Source organism: Rattus rattus, chromosome 3 (assembly GCF_011064425.1).
Source record: "Rattus rattus isolate New Zealand chromosome 3, Rrattus_CSIRO_v1, whole genome shotgun sequence".
NCBI classification, from domain to species: Eukaryota; Metazoa; Chordata; class Mammalia; order Rodentia; family Muridae; genus Rattus; species Rattus rattus.
Window position 1 is genome coordinate 102,883,192 of NC_046156.1, and position 18,280 is coordinate 102,901,471.

General features: G+C 48.2%; 1 protein-coding gene across 1 annotated transcript in view; it reads left to right on the forward strand.

Annotated features, from left to right (window-relative positions):
- Positions 1-7,897: 7,897 nt before the first annotated feature.
- Positions 7,898-18,280, forward strand: part of Setd7 (SET domain containing 7, histone lysine methyltransferase) — a 42,186-nt gene continuing 31,803 nt past the window's right edge. The window contains exon 1 of the mRNA XM_032898434.1: positions 7,898-8,027. Coding sequence (XP_032754325.1) covers positions 7,988-8,027 — 40 coding nt within the window. The 5' untranslated portion in view covers positions 7,898-7,987. The remainder of the gene's footprint in view (positions 8,028-18,280) is intronic.

Sequence of the window (18,280 nt, forward strand, 5' to 3'; positions counted from 1 at the left end):
AACACAGGAAGGGAGGAAGGGAGGCAGGGAGGGAAGGAGGGAGGGAGGGAGGGAGGGAGAGAGAGGGGGAGGGAGGGAGGGAGGGAGGGAGGGAGAGAGGGGAGAGAGGGGGAGGGAGGGAGAGAGACTTATCTTCTCAAACACATACATCTTCAAAAAGAGATTACCCTGGCCATGACAAGAATAACCTTATCTATCAGTCACACCTCAGCTATTCTGGGATGCAGCTCATGGGAGTCCACTTGGAGACTCTTGTGAGTGGCATCTTTAGTCAGGTAGAGCTGATCTTTTATTCATACTGAGTCGTTTTTTTTTTTTTTAAAGAATGTATCTCCCCACCGCTTTTTTTTTTTCAAGGATTTATTTATTTATTTTATGTCTGTGAGTACACTGTAGCTGTCCTCAGACACACCAGAAGAGGGCACTGGATCCCATTACAAATGGTTGTGAGCCACCATGTGGTTGCTGGGAACTGAACTCAGGACCTCTGGAAGAGCAGTCAGTGCTCTTAACCACTGAGCCACCTCTCCAGCCTCCCATATGTTAAAGGAGTATGTTCCTTGGGTTCCAATCCCAATGCTGTAACAGATTGATTGCCTCCTGCAGCGTCTCTGATTCTATATGGCAACTGTGAGACCCAGCTACCTGCATGTGTTCCTATGTATGGGGTACATTTGCACATGTGTATGGAGGTCAGAGATCTGCTCCTGTGTCATTCCTCAGATGCTGTCCACCTTGGTTTTTAGATAGAGTCTTTCATTGGGACCTGGCGCTCACTAATTGGTCTAGCTGGCTGGCCAGTAAGCTGGGGTATTCACCCATCTCTTTTCCCACTGCCAATGCTGGGATTACAAGTATATGTGACTAAACCTGTTAGGATGATTTTTTTGTTTGTTTGTTTGTTTTCCTTGTTTTGTTTTTTAGAAAATGGATTCTGGGACTGGACCGCCACACGTACAAGCCAAGTACTTTGCCAGTTGAGCTCTATCCCTGATCCCCCAAAAATCATTGTAATTGTAGCCCAAGACAATAAAATTTAGACGCTAATAAAGCCAAATAACATTTAAGGAGGTATGTTTGATTTGATGGTAATTGTATTTATTTTTCGAACCTCTGCATCTTACTTTTTCCGAAGTTATTGCTACAGAACTACGCAGTTTCCAGTGTGGCCTCTCCCCCCTCTCCCAAGTTGCCTCACTAGACCCAAATCTAACCTAGGTCCTCAGATCTGAGAAGGCAAGCATGTCATATGACCCATAGCACACGGAGACAGAGATCTGGACCACATGGATCCTTCTCTGCTGTCCCAGAGGGTCTAAATTTAGTTTACTGGATACATTGCAGGGACATGAGCCTGTTGAAAGAATAAGAATCAGGCGAAAAAAGGAGAAAGATGTTTAATATGGCCGGAGGCATTTGACGCCATGGCAACTGTGAAATCTTCGATATTATTAAATTCACTTCCTCGGGTCAGGCTATTCTGCTCGCTCCCTGCACTTCCTGTTGCCATCATCGAATCAGGTCACCCTGAATGTATGAGTCTTCGCCTAACTGCAGTCGTGTCTATTTCCAGCAGCATGAGGTTTCTCCTCTCCTCCTTTGCTCCCCGACCTCAGACTGAGAGCTTACTACCATGGCCCCTTTCATGCAGTCACCCCCACTCCACCCCACCCCACCCCCAATGCCCTTCTCCCCAGCACTCCTAACCCTGCCCCTCTGCCCTCCGCTCCAGCTTCTGCAGCTGTCATTTAACACTGTTAGGCACTGGAATAATGTGATTCAGTGACTCAGAACCCGAGAACCATGGGCCTCATAAAAGCTCATGTCTCCCCCCCTAAGGTCAAGAAAATGGCCTCCCCAGCCCTCTCTTCACGTCTCCTTCATACTAGGAAAAGATAGCATTAGAAAGTCGACGCTCAGTTCATCAGCCAGCCTAGATTCATCTTTTCCTTTCTCTCTTACTGTGCTAGGGTTTGATGGTTTACTTAACCTAAATGGTGAGTCCCTGACCTGACCTTCCCCAGTTGAGTAGAGTGGTGTAGCCCATTCTATCTATCTCAGTACAAGCATTTCATCATCTGGTCACTAGTTCTTAGCTGGACCAAATCACACAAGGAGAAAATTCAATCAAACTCTTTGACTGTCATTTATGTATGCCTGTCTGTGTATCTATGCGGGGGAGGTGGGGAGGTGCCCACAGAGGTCAGAAGAGGGCATTCGATCCTGTTACAGGCAGTTGTAAGCAGCCTGCTGTGGGTGTTGAGAACCTAACCTGGGCCCTCTGGAGGAACATTACATGCTTTTAACTCCCGAGCTATCTCTCCAGCCCAGAAAACTGCCTTTTTAAAGAATACGTAGTCAAATGGGATGTTATTACATAGGATTCTCTGGTTGGGAATGTACACAACTGGGATCTAGCACCCAGGAGGTAAAGGCAGGAGGACCAATAGTTTGAGACCGACATGGATTACATAAGGCTGACTCAAAAATAAATTTAAAAAATGGAAAATAAAATTAAAATTAAAAAAGATCCCTCCTTCACGGAATCATATATAGTAGCACCTATAACACCAACCCACTGGAGTTAGCCACAGGAGGACCACTGAGCATTAAGGGCCAGCCTGGACTACACAGTTAGCCACAGGAGGACCACTGAGAATTAAGGGCCAGCATGGACTACACAGTGAGTTCTGAACCAGCTGTAAAAGACCCCTTTCAAAGTCAGTGGCAAAAAGAGCCTCTGATGAGGGCTGGAGAGATGACTCGGTGAGTAAGAGCACTGGCTGCTCTTCTAAAGGACCACTGCTCAATTCCAAGAACCCAGATGGCAGCTCACATCAGTCTGTGACTCCAGCTCCCGGAGATCCAGTGCCCTTTTCTGGTTTCCATACGAACCAGGCATGTATAGGAAGCACATACACATATGCAGGCAAACACATACTGTACTGGCTGGCTTTGTGTGTCAACTTGACACGAGCTGGAGTTATCACAGAGAAAGGAGCCTCCCTTGAGGAAATGCCTCCATGAGACCCAACTGTAAGGCATTTTCTCAATTAGCGATCAAGGGGGGAGGACCCATTGTGGGTGGGGCCATCCCTGGGCTAGTAGTCCTGAGTTCTATAAGAAAGCAAGCTGAACAAGCCAGGGGAAGCAAGTCAGTAAGTAACATCCCTCCATGGCCTCTGCATCGGCTCCTGCTTCCTGGCCTGCTTGAGTTCCAGTCCTGACTTCCTTTGGTGATGAACAGCAGTGTGGAAGTGTAAGCGGAATAAACCCTTTCCTCCCCAACTTGCTTCTTGTTCATGGTGTTTATGCAGGAATAGAAACCCTGACTAAGGCACATATATAAAATAATTCATATTTTTCCAGGACCTCCTGGTGTCAGCACTTGCTTGGATGCTCCTAAACTCCCAAGAACAGGTAGACCTGTTATGGGTGTTAAGAACTGTGGGTCTTCCAATCCTGATCTTCTGGGTAGGAATAGTTCTTTACTAACAACCACAAGGGAACTCACATTGGCTTAGTTTCCCCAGTGTTTCTCACATGCACATCAGCTATCTGACAACCTTGTTTACCCAGGACATAGGAAGTGCCATAGATGCAGGAAGAGTGTAGAAATATATTTACTGTGGAAGTGACATCCTTTTTGCAAGGAGACGAACCTCGTGGGTTCTCTGGGGAAAGCCATGGGTGGGGAAATGACCTTAAGTAGCTGGGTATTTCAATTTGCAATGACAATGGAGGAGGGACTTGTGTTTCCTACCCTGAGTATGGAGAGATGGGCCACAGGTGAGGACAACGGAAGCCCAGTCACTCTATGTACTGGGGGCAAGGCTCAGCAGGAGAATACTCACTAGAAGCTGGCAGATGGGGAAGCAGTATCTCAGTGATGGAGTCCTGTCTGACTGGACCAGTGAGGGACTGAAGGCATGCTCAGCTAGGCGAAGCCTTCCTGAATCCGCCATCAAGGGGCTAGGAGTGGCAGTAGCATGCTTGCCTAGTATGAACAAAGCCTCAGCATTGCAATCATTAACTAATAAGCTAATTAACTAATAAACTAATAAGCAGAACCACAGAAGTCAGCACTCCATACGGTGTGCAAGCAAGTCTCACACGGGGCTCCACTGCAGCTGTCACGTGCACACCCTACTCTACAGGAATCTGTGAGTTAGGAGCAGCCAGCTACTATTTTGTTGCCGCACACTGACCAAGAGCTTTATTGATTTCTAGCTCATGACCACATTGGGAGGAAACTGGTGGGAAGCCACATGGAGAGTTTGTAAAACAAGCTCTCAGAGAGAAGAGCCCTGTAGAAAGGAACGCAATGGATCCCCACGTGGGGCCTGCAGAACGATGCAAAAGATGCCACTGACGATTGGACTGAAAGGAAGCATTTGGCCACATCGCAGAAGAGGAGCAAATCTGTGAGGAAAAACTCAGCACTGTCTACAGGAGACAGAAAAGTCCTTTCTGCAACAAAAATAATTTTATAATTGGGGGGTCACCACAACATGAGGAATTGGATTAAAGGGTCATGGCACTAGGAGGGTTGAGAACCACTATTTATGGGAGCCAGCAAACATTTTCCCTAAACCTGTGGTCTAGAGCCAAGAGGAGTGAATGGTGAGGACTGAGATGGACCGTCCTAACGGCTGCCTTTTCCTGGCCCTGCGTCAGTACCAGAGGGCCCTGGCTCCCCACACAGCCCCTTCTAGGCATATTCAAGACCCATTTCTGTAGTGCAGGGAGTGGGTGCTGGTTCCAGACACTATCAAAGTAGCACATAGAAAGGCTCTTGACACAGGTAGACTGCTCATAACAGCCTGGGCTAACCTCACTCCTCCAAGAGGACATTCCCCTCTGAACCCAATGACAGACACTTGGGGCAGACCCTTCCCCTCCCCCCGCGCACACACGCACCCTCCCACCATGAGCCTGTGTATGTGTTCTGAGGGGGTCGTTTCCTGCCCTGACGTTTTTCACCCTTTCAGTAGAAAAATAAGTTATTTTTGCTTCTTCCTTCCGTTTTCAGCGTTTTTATTGTGTAGAACCTGAAGGAGATGAGCATGTGATATTCTTCATCACGTGAGCATCAGCATCATGTGTGAGGATGGTATCGATACATAAGAGCTGGAAATGAGAGGAGATATCACATAGCTCAAACCAGAAAGGGATGAAGCACAGTAAATGCCTTCTCAAAGACTCTGAATAAGGACTGGCAGGATTCTCCAACTCCACAATCCATGGCTTAAAACAAAACAAACAAACAAACAAAGACAAGTGTGAAGGCATATGCTTGCAACACAACCCCCGGGAAGGCAGAAACAGGTGGGTATCTGAGGCCTGACCTACTCCATGAGAGACTGTCTAGCTCACCCTCGTAGACATGTGCACACCGCACACACACTCAGTAAAATCCTGTGTCTGTCTTCATGTTTTAAAGCGATGTTCTATGGGGCTGCGGATGACTCAGAAGACCCACATTTGGTTCCCAGCACCCACATCCAAGGGTTTACCACTGCCTCAGCTCCAGTTCCAGGCATCCAATGCTCTCTAGCCTCCTTAGGTACACACACACACACACACACACACACACACACACACACACACACACATACACACACACATACATACACACACATACACACACACAAATAAAATCTTTTTTAAAAAAGATTAAAATGTAAATTATAATCTGAAGGTACCTTTCACATTTCCCCGCAGAAGTAGATTTTTGTGGAGCCTAAGAACCCAGGTATCTGCCCTGGAAAACCTTAAGGAGATCAACCCCAAGACAGACCTCAAAGGGGTCTAGAAGATTTCACAACAATGTAGCCTAGGGTCAGAGTGTACAGTGGTGTAGTCTAGGCTAAAGGTACAAAGGGTAATCCAGCCTAAACCAGAGAAGTCTCTCCCTGCCGCGCCTGACCATCTAATGCTCAGGAGAAGTCCATACTGCCAGAGCGGCCTCCCTAGTGTGTTTGCAGGTGAGAGACTGGACCCTAAGCCTGCTAACTGAACATCCACAGTCTTATTCTTTCTAAAGCAGAGTGGAGCTAAACTTTCTGATAATATTTGGGGCTAGTGTCTCTATAACTTTTCTCTTAAATGTTTTTTTTCCCCCTTCGAGTCAGGATTTCTCTACACAGCCCCGGCTGACCTGGAACTCACTCTGTAGACCAAACAGGCTGGCCTTGAGCTCAGAGATCTGCCTTCCTCTGCCTCCCTAGTGCTGGGATTAACGTCACCACGCCGTTTCTTTTGCTCTTTTTTTTTTTCTATTTTTCTGACATATATATTAGCCAGCGGTGGTGCGGCTCAATTGGTAGAGAGCCTGCTTCCCTAGCACGGAAGAACCAGTCTTGTAAACTCAGCATGCTGGCCAATGTTTGTAATTGCCGTGCTGTGGCGATGGAGGCGAGATGGTTAGTTCTCCTAACCAAAATCGTCCTCCTGTACTTAGTGAGTTAGAGGTTAGAGACCCGGGCTACAGGAGACCCTGCCTACAATACTTCACCCCACCGAAGGACATTTATGAAAAGAAGGGGATGTTGGGGGTGGGGGTGCTGACTCTCCGAGGCGTTGGAAGTGCCTTGAAATCCTGCCTCATTCATTGTTCAGAAAACCAAACGGAATAACTTACTTAGCCTCCTGCCCTACCCGCCACGATGACTGTTCTTGGCAGAAGGCCAGACCGACACCCGGTAATTCCATGGTACATTTTGTACATGTGTAGCCATTTAACCCGCTATTTAAAGTGGTCCTTTGCTGCCACCTGTAAGAGGTAGACCCATAATAACACTCGTTAAGTGTCTGGGCTGGGAAGGGGGTTTTCTTCCCTCAAAGATGCCTGAGTCCGTGAAGTGGTTGGCACTTGGAGAACCTAAAGAGACATCTGGGGACATCACAAGTATAGGACCGGAGGCGAGAGGAAGCGCGCTAGACACGGGGTCCTAGCTCAGGCTCTCCGCTTGGTGGCTCCATCTCCAAGACAAGGAGAAGGAACCCGCCAAACCTCGGGTGCGGCCTGCTGCCATTTGGGTTTGGTAAATTCCTGGATCTCCCTAGGGACCTGGGGATGAGAAAGAAGGTGGAGACTGGGGACTCTGGTAGAAAAGGCAGTCGGGCGGAATCCGGGGCGCAGGACGCCCCCTGGAATCTAGGAAACCGGCTTGTGGAGGGGACTCTGGGCAGTGGAGAGGGAGGGGGCACCTGCGCTCCTGTGCGCGCCGCACTTTGCAACTCTGGGCCGCCGCGAGCCGAGTGAAGTGGGCTCCAGGGCGAGAGGAAGTCGAAGCTCAGGAGCAGCAGAAAGGCTTGGTTCCGAGTGAGCTCTAGCTGTCCTGGAGTGGGATAGTGGTAGGAACACCCAGCACCGCTCACTTCCAAGTCCCCGGTGGCACATCGCGGGGTATCAGGCGCTCCGAGCCCCTCGCCCACCCCAGGCGGGTACCCTGGCGGCCCGGGGTGCTAGCGAGCAGCCGGCGGCGACCTGGACCGCGTGGCTGGCGAACAGTGAACCAAGCCAAAAGGTAAATGCAGCCGGGCCGGCCCATAGCCTGGAAGAGGCGGCGCAGCCCCGGAGCGTCTTCGGCTCTAAGGAGCCTCACTTCTGGGAAAGGACAGGGAACTGTCAATCAACGAGGGAGGGAGCGCACCGGCGCCGGGTGATGTCAGCGGATCAGCTGCTCCATAACAAAGAGGGGGTATCGCAGGAGAAAGTTGCAGCGGCAGCAGCACCCCGGAGCCTCAGGCACCGGAGACGAGGGGAGGGGGAGCGGCGGTTGCGGCAGCCGCGGCTGGCGGAGGAATTAAAAGGACTGTAGGGGGAGGCAGTGCGAGCCGCCCCGACTGCTCCTCCTCTTCCTCCCCCTCCTCCCCCTCCAAACTCGAAGGGCTTAGCTCCTGCGCTCGCTCAGCCACCGCGAGCACCCGGAGGGACGGGAGCCGGACGCACGGCCCCGTGCTGGGTAGGGTCGCAGCTGCCATGGATAGCGACGACGAGGTAGTGGAGGAAGCCGTGGAAGGTACGGCAGGCTTTTCTCCAGGACCCTGGGGTGGGGACAGGCGCCTGGGGCCGAAAGCACCAAGAGTGATGGTCTGCGACTCGCGCGGGGCCGAGCCGAAGGCCACCGCGGTCCCTAAGCGGATGGCGGGTCGCTCGGCTCAGGCGGGGGCTGCACTGCCTACGCCACGCCGCCGGGAGCGCGCGGGGCGCGGTGGGGCACGGGCAGGGAATGGGGCCCCGCGGCCCTGGGAAGGCTGGGCCCCTGCATCCAGCCGGGCCACGGCAGCATCCTCCCTGGGAGTTGCAACGCTGCCTAGCACCTTGGCCTTAGTCCTTGCGGGGATGGAGGATGGGAGGGCGCCGGAGGGCAGTCCCTTGAGGCCCTCGATCTCCGCGGAGCAGCTGCGTTTCAACCACTTCGACTTCCCCTCTCCGACCGCCTGCCCTTTTCCTAGCTGAGTCGCTGCGTCCCGCGACCACTAGGGCCGAGTTTAGGTGGGTCTTCCATCGCAGCGCACCGGGCCAGACACATGGTAGCCCCGGGCGCTCCTCCCGGAAAAAAAAAAAAAAAAAGAAAAAAAGAAAAGAAAAGAAAAAAGATGAAATCATGGCTAGGTAGTGCACGCCGCTCCCCACCAGGCTCGAACGCTCTGCGTTCCGGAGGCGGCTGGCCCTGGTCTGCGCTGCCCCCGGGCGAACTCAGCCACCCACCCCTTCCCCCTCCCTGGCTTCTGAGTGAGGTGCAGCCGCGCCGTGCGGACGCTCCAGCCGGGACCCAAATTGCTGGGTGACACTTAACTTTCTGAATTCCGAGCTGTTGGCTGCTGGTGATATCACCGCCTGGGTGTCAGGTTTCTCCGCCCCTTCTTGCGCACCCCTCCCCCGACTCTTGTCGCCACCGTGTTTTGCTGAGTTTCTCTGACTCTTTTTTTTTTTTTTTTTTTTTTGCCCCCCACTTATAAAAGGCACCGTAGGAACGTTATACAATCTCGATGTTTGTGTCGTGAGAGGTTATGATTTTATAACAATAGACACTGAAAAACATTCTTAAGCGTATTTATTATTTATCTTATTCTATCCCAGATAGTGTTCCCGTGATGTTTTGCAAGATTGCGTAGTGTTGTTCCAGAATTTGTTAAACGCAGCTTCTCAGTAAATAATTTTAAGTCCATGGTTGGTTCTCGTTTTGATGTAATTGTATAAAAAAGGTCTGACAAACGATAAAGAAAAACGTGGCGGTGCTTAACAAATGCATATGGATATGTATTTGTTAATGGTACGTTGGGAGGAACCCCTTTTTGGTGTGTTCATAAATATAACTTTTGCAGACTGCTGAAAGCTTAGGGTGAGATGAAGTAGAATCATTTTTTTTGAATTCCCGAAAAGGCATTCATTCTAATTTAAGTTGTAAAATTTATCTTCATTTTAGTTTAAAAAAAAAAACTTTAAACTACATAATTTTGCTTGTAACTTTTGAAGAGACTAAAATGTTGTGGACCCACAGAGCTTATGTCTCTAAATAAACCCAGTGTTGGAATTAGTGAGGCCCAGCCAGCTTGAGGGAGCCATAGGAAGCCTTAACTTTCAAAGTTATTGACTTCTTGTAAATTTCTGTTATGACAGAAAACATGTTCTTAACAAATCGCCCTCCACTGTCTTGCTCATTCCTCTGGGTTTTGTTTTGTTTTGTTTTGTTTTTAATAGTATTTGTTTAGGTTTGTTTGGGTCATTGTCGATGTTGTTGATTTTTTTACTTATTTATTTTACCTCATGTGAAATGCATATATGTCTGTGTGAGGGTATCATATTCCCTGGAATGGTGTTACAGATAGTTGTGAGCTGCCATGTGGTTGCTGGGAATTGTTCCCAACCTGGAACAGCAGCCAGGGCTCTTAACCACTGAGCCATCTCTCCAGCCCCTCCTCCTGTTCTTTAACTTGCAAATTTTCTTGTTTTTTGGTTTTTTGTTTTTTTTTTTTAAGATTTATTTAATATATGTAGTTGTCTTCAGACACACCAGAAGAGGGCATCAGATCTCATTACAGATGGTTTCGAGCCACCACGTGGTTGCTAGGATTTGAACTCAGGACCTCTGGAAAAGCAGTCAGTGCTCTTAACCACTGAGCCATCTCTTGCAATTTTTAAAAAACAAACCTTTGATCACAGATAGTGCCCCCGACTGAAGCCATCTTCCACTGGGCCTGTGTTTAGAAAACATGCCCTGTTGTTTATGACCCTAGCACTTGCATGGGAACAAAAACCAGACCTAGTGGCATACACCTGCAGGTGGAGGTAGAAGGCAAGAGGATCAGGAGTTCAAGGCCATCCTCAGTTGTATAGCAAATTCAAACCCAGCCTGAACTATATGAGACCCTTTCTCAAAATAAAAATGTTTAAAGTATGTTTTCAGGTTTCATGTTAGTCCAGTGGGTTCAAAACACCGAGGTTTCTTTACATAAATGGGGTGTGTGTGTGTGTGTAAGTAAATGGGGTCTTTTTATATAGGATGGACAGATATAGCATTACTATAAATAAGAGTAAACAAGTAGGGTAACTTTCTTGTTTTGCTTTTAGTGAATTTTTGTTTTTGTGGATTTTTGAAACAAGATCTCAGTGGCCCAGGCTGGTTTTGATGTGATGCGCTGGGATTACAGATGTGAGCAACTGTACCTGGATTTTTAAAAGAACAACAACAAAATTTTCTTCCTTCCCTCCTTCCTTTCTTCTTTCTTTCTTTCGCTGTGTATGTCGGGCAAAGGACACACCATTCGGCTACATACTCCTGCAGAAGAGTAACAATATTGTAACATCCTGAGGAAAGCCAGGTATAGTGAGGCCCAGATACATAGAAGGCAGGGGAGACTGGGAGTTCTAACAGAGCTTAGACCTATAATAGGTAGATTTTGTCTCAAAAAAAATAAAAAGCAGTAGAGCGATGGCTCGGTGCCTGCTCTCGAAGAGGACCTGGATTCTGTGCCACCATGTGGTAACTCAGAACCCCCAGTAACTCCAGTTCTATTGATTCATACACATAAAAATAAAACAAATCAAAAAAGAAAAGAAAAAAGGCTGGAGAAGCATCTTAGCCTCCATTTTGCAGTGCACCAGAGCACGTGTGTGCTTGCAGGAAACTACATCCCTGGCCCCTTCCCCGGGTACTGTTGGCCTTGGCACTTCGCACTGCTCTCTGCACATCTCTGAGCAGGTTGGACGGCTGCGGTCTTTTCCTAAACCGAAAGTGGTCTGTGTGCACTGGTGCCTCTCTGCGCACGCTGTCTTGTGATGGTTTCCTCAGCACACGTGTTATCAGCATCGCTGTAGCTCCCCTTACTCTCGGATTCCATGCTGAGTGCCGCTCAGACATTATCCACCCAGCCGTAGGAGGTGGGTACTGTATTATCCTCCTTTTACAGAGAAACTTGGACAAGTTAAGGACAGGATACCTGTCAACGAAGGGAGACAGTCTAGACTTGTGAAATTCTTTTTGTCAATTGCCCTACCATTCTTTCTAACTCCTACATTCCTTCCCAGCAATGCCTCACTCTGGATTTTATAGCCCAGGCTAACCTAGACTTTTATGTAGCCCAGGTTGGCCTGGAACTCACTATGAAGTCCAATTCTCCTGCCTCAGCTTCCTGAGTGCAGAGTAATGGTATGAACTACCATACCCACCGACATCTCTTATCTTTTTAATGCATTTCCCTTTAAAGTGTTTTTTCTTACATTTATTTGATATATATATATACATATATATATACATATATATATATATGAATGTTTTTCTTATGTGTACATCTGTGCATCATGTGCATCCTGGGACTGGCATTGTGGACATCTGTGAACCACCACGTAGGTGCTGGGAATTGAACCCCAGGTCTCTGCAAGAGCAACAAGTGCCTTAACCATTGAGCCATCTCTCCAGCCCAGCATTTCCTTTTAGAAACTCACTTTCTGTATTTTAATGCATCAAACAAGCATGTGATATATATAGATATATAGATAGATACTTATATATATATATATATATTTTTTTTTTTTTTTTTTTTTTTTTGGAGAAAAGAACCTCACTTTCAGCCTCCAGAGCAAACATCCTTAACATCCTTTCTCTTCTTTCCCTCCTCCTCCGAGGAAGACATTGGTCTGACCAAGCCAGCTCTGTGGAATGACCCCAGCCAGTTCTGAGGCTGAAACGGGTTTAATCTTTTCCAGTCTGCTTTTTTACCACTTTAAGTACATGCAAAATAATGAGGTCAGTTCTGGGTCACGGAACAAGCCAGGCTCCTGTAAACACCTTTCTGCTGGCCAGGCCGACCAAGACAAAAGGACTGCTGCACACGCCTCAGCTGAGCGGGCTCTGGGCTTTGAGTTAACTCGAATGTAAATGTTCTTAACTTGGGCCTATTTCCTGAGTCCTAGCCCAAAGTCAGGTTCACACCTAGAGTTTACTTTGTCCTGACCAGATTGTCAGATTCCTGCCAAGTTTCTAGAAGCAGCCCTGAAAGCTCTCCACACTGGCCTCTTCAGGACTTGAGGTCTTACAGGGCGGTGCACACTTGGGATCTCATGGTGGCATTGCAGCCCTGGTGTTCTTCTTTAATTAATGTAATTTTTTTTCCTGGATGCACGTCTCACTCTGTCATCATTGGCTGTCCTAGAACTCATTATATATCCTGAGCTAACCTCAAACCAGCCATGATCCTCCCCGGTCTACAGAGGGCTGAGATTACCATGCCCTGTTGCCCTAGTAGAGTTCTAAATACACGGTGGTTGATCCTCACGCCCTACCCCAGCCTCGTGGAAAGGAGGAAGCAGTTTGGGTTGCAGTACCTGCCCTGCTTCTGTGGGAAGCCAGCCAGCTCCCTGGCATTTCCACTTGAGTTCTCCCTCTGACCTCCCTACCCATGACAGGGCCTTGTTCTGTAACCCCAGGCTATCTTGGAATTCTGGCTCCAAAACATAATCCTCCTGCTTCCTGCTCCTAAGAGGCTGGGTTTAGAAGTATAGGCTACTGCCCCTGGCCATCACTGTGGCTTTAAAACAACCAAAGGAAACAAAGTCTGGGCAAACAAGATGGCTCACGGGTAGAGGCTCTTGCTGCCAAGCCTGCCGTTCTGAGTTCGAGCCCTAGTACCCTCATGGAAGAAGGAGTAAAACGGACTGCTTTGTTATCCTCCAGTTCCCACATTTGTACCATGCTTGTGCATATACAAATACATACATACACACAAATAAACATAAAATCTTAGCCTGACATGGTGACCCACACCTATAATGCCAGCTCTTGGGAGCCAGAGGTTGCTGCAAGTTAGAGGCAGCCAGAGCTCTAACATCCCGAAAGGAGGGAAGGACCAGGACACAGGGCATGCACCTGGAGGCTAACAATTCCCTGAGCCTGGAGAAGTACACAGGATGAGCTTCCCTGAAGAGGTGGCAGAATTCACCTGACTGGGGCTTGGTGCGCATAGGTGAGAGGTATGGAATTGTGTGGCCCTCCTCTTACGTCAGCTGAAACGTGAGACTGAAGAGAGAATTGGGCACACAAGGGGGAGATGGGATAAGGAAGCGGGGCCTCAGGCTGAGAGCATTGGTTGTGGGAACAGAGGCTGTGAGGCAAAGGAGAGGGTCAGAACTCTGCTCAGGAAGTTATACCAGGCAGTTGGTGGGCAGGAAGCCATAGCTGAGGCTCTTGTGGCATCAGATGTGCAGTTATGAGGGCAGAAAAAAAATACAAAGAATAGCCTGGAAGTGCGTAAGAGACACTGAGGGAAAGAGCTCAAAATGGGAAAACGTCGGGGTCCTCGGAACAAGGGACCATGGTGAAAACATATAGCTCCATGTTCTAGTGTTCCTGTCTGCTCTGAACAATCAGGGTTATTTTTATTAACAACCCTGCACTGTCCGGCCCTGCTGTGTCTTATCTGTGTCTGTGCCTGGGACAGAGGGCCGAGTGTTCTGAGAGCATCATTCTCTGAGCCACACATGGAAACCACAGCCCTCGCTAACTCGCATCTGTGCTCTTGAGCCTTTCACAGCCACTGTGAATCCATCATGAAGGAGGCATATTCCGGGCATTAGTAAGCTTGCGCTTTTTTTTTTTTTTTTTTGTCGGGAGGGGAGGAGCCATGTTTTGTCTGCAAACCTAACGGTATGGGCCAAGGTCTCTCGTTCTGAGGGAAATAGACGACCAGACTCTCAGATCTCTTAAGTGGGAAGCAGTCAGTGACCCATCTCTGATCCAAGGCCAACATAACAGACCAATCTTATCAAGTTAAGGGGAAAAACCACCTCTGCTCTGAGGTGACTCTAGGGAAAATGTTTAACTTTCTGTTCGCTTGGTGGATAAAAATATTTGGAACAAAATGGAAAGAGAATCAGACACGTTACTTTTGTCTCTGGCTGCCAGTCAGTCAGTCTTTCTGTAGACAGATTCCGGGTGCCTTGCTCGCTGGAGCTATGTGATTAGCACAAAGCAATCATTCCAGTGAATTTGGCCTGTCGTTCGGGCCTGTTGCCCACCTTCTGCGTAGTGGGAACCGGCCTGGAAGGGGGTTGGCTGACTCCGCACATTCTGTAGTCTTCGGCAAGGACTAGAGTTTCCACCGGGTTAGCGACACAGGCAAGGGTTGGAATCTGCAGCCAGGATATGATGTTGAGAATCTTGGCAGTCCTCTGCGGCCTGCCCACAAAGTCTCCTTACGGTTCTCTATAAGGAGCCTGCATTGCTGGTGGGGGTGTTTGTTTGTTTGTTTGGTTTGGTTTGGTTTTAAAGAAAATATGTAATCACAAACCATTTGGCTTAAAATAGTGCACAGTCACGACATGGTCATAAAACTTGAAACATTGATTTCTTTTAAATATGTATTTTCCTTATACTTGGTACTTGGTTATGTAAGATTATTTTCATACAAGCCTGAAATGTACGCATGTACTTCCCTGCCCTCCCTTTAGTCCCCTGAAACAGTTTCTCTTTCACTTTCCAGTTTAATTACTCATATTGTTTATGTGTGTGCCGAGGGCAGGAGAGGCTGTGGGATCCCTGGGGCTGGAACTGCAGGCATTTGTGAGCAGCCCAGTGTGGTCCTGGCACAGGGTCCTCAGGACAGAGCAGAAAGCCCTTTAACTGCTCTGCAGCTCTTACTCTGCCATCAGCGAGGAGAAAGAGCTCCCGACTTTTTTTTTTTTTTTTGCCTTTCTCTAGAAAGGATGTGAATGGGTGGGTTGGAGGCCGGGGCTCTCTCCACCACCTTGCCCGCATTGAGAGCGATCAGCTTTCTCTCGCAGGTCATGTGGTAGTGTTTAGTCATCTGAGGTTTCAACGAGTGACCAAGAAATCACTTAGGCCCGCCCCCCACTGCTCCAAACAGTAGCCCCGCCGCCCACTGCTCCAAACAGTAGCCCCGCCCCCACCGCCCAGAACAGTAGCTTCATAGTTGTTTTCTTCGCTGGATAGTGACCTTAGGTTAAGGTTGTGATGCCACATCACCTTGCTGTGCTAACAGCATTTGAGTAAGAAGTGGGCTAAGACCTCTCACGGTACTTGTGCTCAGAGGCGGCAGGATTTTAACGGCCTAATCTCTTCCCTAGGTTTGTCTGCTTTGCAAGTCTTTCTGTTGCTATTGTTATGATTGGGGTTGTTCATTCCGTTCTGGTCTGGTGTGGTTTGTGTCGGAGACTGAATGTTCCCATTCCAGGCTAGCCTCAAACTTGCTACCTACTCATGCTGGCCTTGATCTCCTAATCCCTAGTTGTAAAATGGCAAGTTTTTCCCACCACGCCCAAGTTGTTTGGTTTTGCGGTTTGGGTTAGCTACTTAGCAGTGGTGCCTGGTAAACAAACTAGGGTAAATGTGGAAGTTTCAGACAATCTCTAGTTTCTAATCTTTGCATTGCTTACACCCGAGATGCGAAACAAACCAAGTCAAGGGGAAATCCTTTCGAGGTCTGACAGATTTCAGAACTTTCATGTGCAGACAGACTAGCAACAAACAGCCCCCCGTCCACATATCTTCTTCTAGATGCACAAGGTCCTCCGAGAAGTGGGTGTCACTCAGAATCTTTCAGCAAAGAGTAGAAGGGTTCCTTCTCCATTGGCCTGTTGCAGAAGGGTCCAAACAGGTCCGTCAGGGAGCAGGGGTGAGATGTTGTTGTCCTCACCTGGGGTCAGAACTGGCCTCTGCCTGCTTTCAGTTACAGGACGCCTTCCATCTTTAATATCTGAGTTCAGTGCGGAGGATGCCCACACCTTCGGTGTTTGATTCAGAAATAGGGCAGGGAGGAAGGAAACGGATGGATTACCCTGGCTTCCCTTCCCCTCGGTGTTCATGTTTATCGTGATGTTTCTCTTGACTTACAGTAGAAAGACAATTTTATTAACAGTCACTTTTTAAAGTTCTCCATCGTGGGAGTCTTCCCGCACATCAGTAATTACTCTCGTGAGAGACTAACCTAATTATTCCGATACATCCACCAAGTCAAAAGTAGGACACTGAATCCATAGGAATGTTAATGGCTACATTTAATTGATTTCAACGTTTCATAAGAGAAAGCTTTTAGCGAGATACTGAATATTCTTTTATTTAACGAGAGGGGGGGGAGTAAATTTTTCTTCCTTGTCAGTGAAAGAATGTCATCAGTAGATGGTTAGAAAACAGTTGTCCGAATTATTTCACGTGACCCTGTTAGAATTATGTCATGTAACTTAGTTCTTCTACCAAAAGAAAGCAAGTTTGGACGGGTTCCCTGCTGACCACTGATTTCCTGACCCTTGTAGGAGAAGTTTATGTTCGGAAAGAAACTCACCTGTCTGTGGTGTGTTTACATAGCCACGTATGGGCTCAGAGCTAAGAGCACTGCCTTCTCTCGCAGAGGATCCCAGTTGGGTTCCCAGTACCTACATGGTGGTTCACACCCACCTGTAACTCCAGTTCCAGGGGACCCAACCGCCAGTCTCTTGTGGCCTCTGAAGGCTACGTGTGTGTGATGAACACGAACTCAACCAGGCACACACATGCACATAATAAACAAATAGATCGTAGCATGAATTATTGTACTGTGTTCTAGGTAACTCATTCCATCCAGTCAGAGTGATGAGATAGGGTTTTTTTGTTTTGTTTTGTTTTGTTTTGTCTTTGCTGTGATTTTATGTTCCAGTCGTCAGTAATATAAAGAACATTTTTTCCTTCTGACTGTCATCTCTTCTCTCCTGAGACCGTAGCCTTCTCTCTTTTTTTTAATTTTTCTTTCGCAGAGCTGGGTGTTACTTAGGTTCTCGGGCACGCTAAGCCCTCTACCCCCGACTTCTAGCCTTAGCCTGGAACTTTATCATCTTAAATAAAATGTCAGGATATTCAGGCACTCGTGCGGTAGCATGGTTTGTGTTTTATGCCAGTGGGCCCCGTCTGGAAGCCATCTTGAGGATTTAACGTCCCTGCATTACACAGTATTTAATGTTTTCACCCATGAGGTTGTTAGCCCAGGGGAGAAGCCAGGAGAGTGATTTATTTTCACTCATCTGGCTTTATTTTCACTCATCTCTGCAAAATCCTTTCACCTGGATGATGGGCGTGCTAATGGGAGAGGAGGGGCCTGGGGCTTGTGAGAGGCGTGGGTGGTAACAAAGAACCTAGTGCGTCCTCGGCTGTAGAGTCTGTAGATAGGAAACACCAGGATGTCCAAGACGAGTGTAAGGGCCATTCCTAGAGTCCACAATCACTGTTTCAGAGGCAGTGTAGACACGTAAGTCTCCACTTAAGGCAGAGGCCTCTGACGCACAGGGCGTACAAAAGACCACCATGCACCATTCAGAGGGGAGATGGGTTTATAAAGTAAAGCACTCAGGGTTCACTCAAGTTTAAACTTAGAAAACCTCTCGGCCATGACGTGTTAGACACGTGTCTCCCCTCTGTTATCTGAATGTAGAGTAAAATGGGGTGTCCAGACTCTACGAGCCCTCAACACAAGTGCTGTAGTATAACATGTAAGACCATTCTGCATGCTTACAACATGCCAGGACCGCAGGGACAGTGTAGGCGACAGTGAGAGGACAACTCGTTGCCATCTGAGCACGTTACAGTTGAAGATAAGATGCTGGGGACATTGATTCCAAACGTAAGTACTGTGGGGGAGCCTGGGCAGGGGTAACCAGGCTGCCGATGGCCCTACTGACAATACAGCCCAGTCCCGGGGAAAAGGCAAGTCAGCAGGACCTGTCTTCAGACGTACCCAGGCCTTTCTGTGTAGACCAGCCAGTTCACAACGTATACAAACCGTCAAG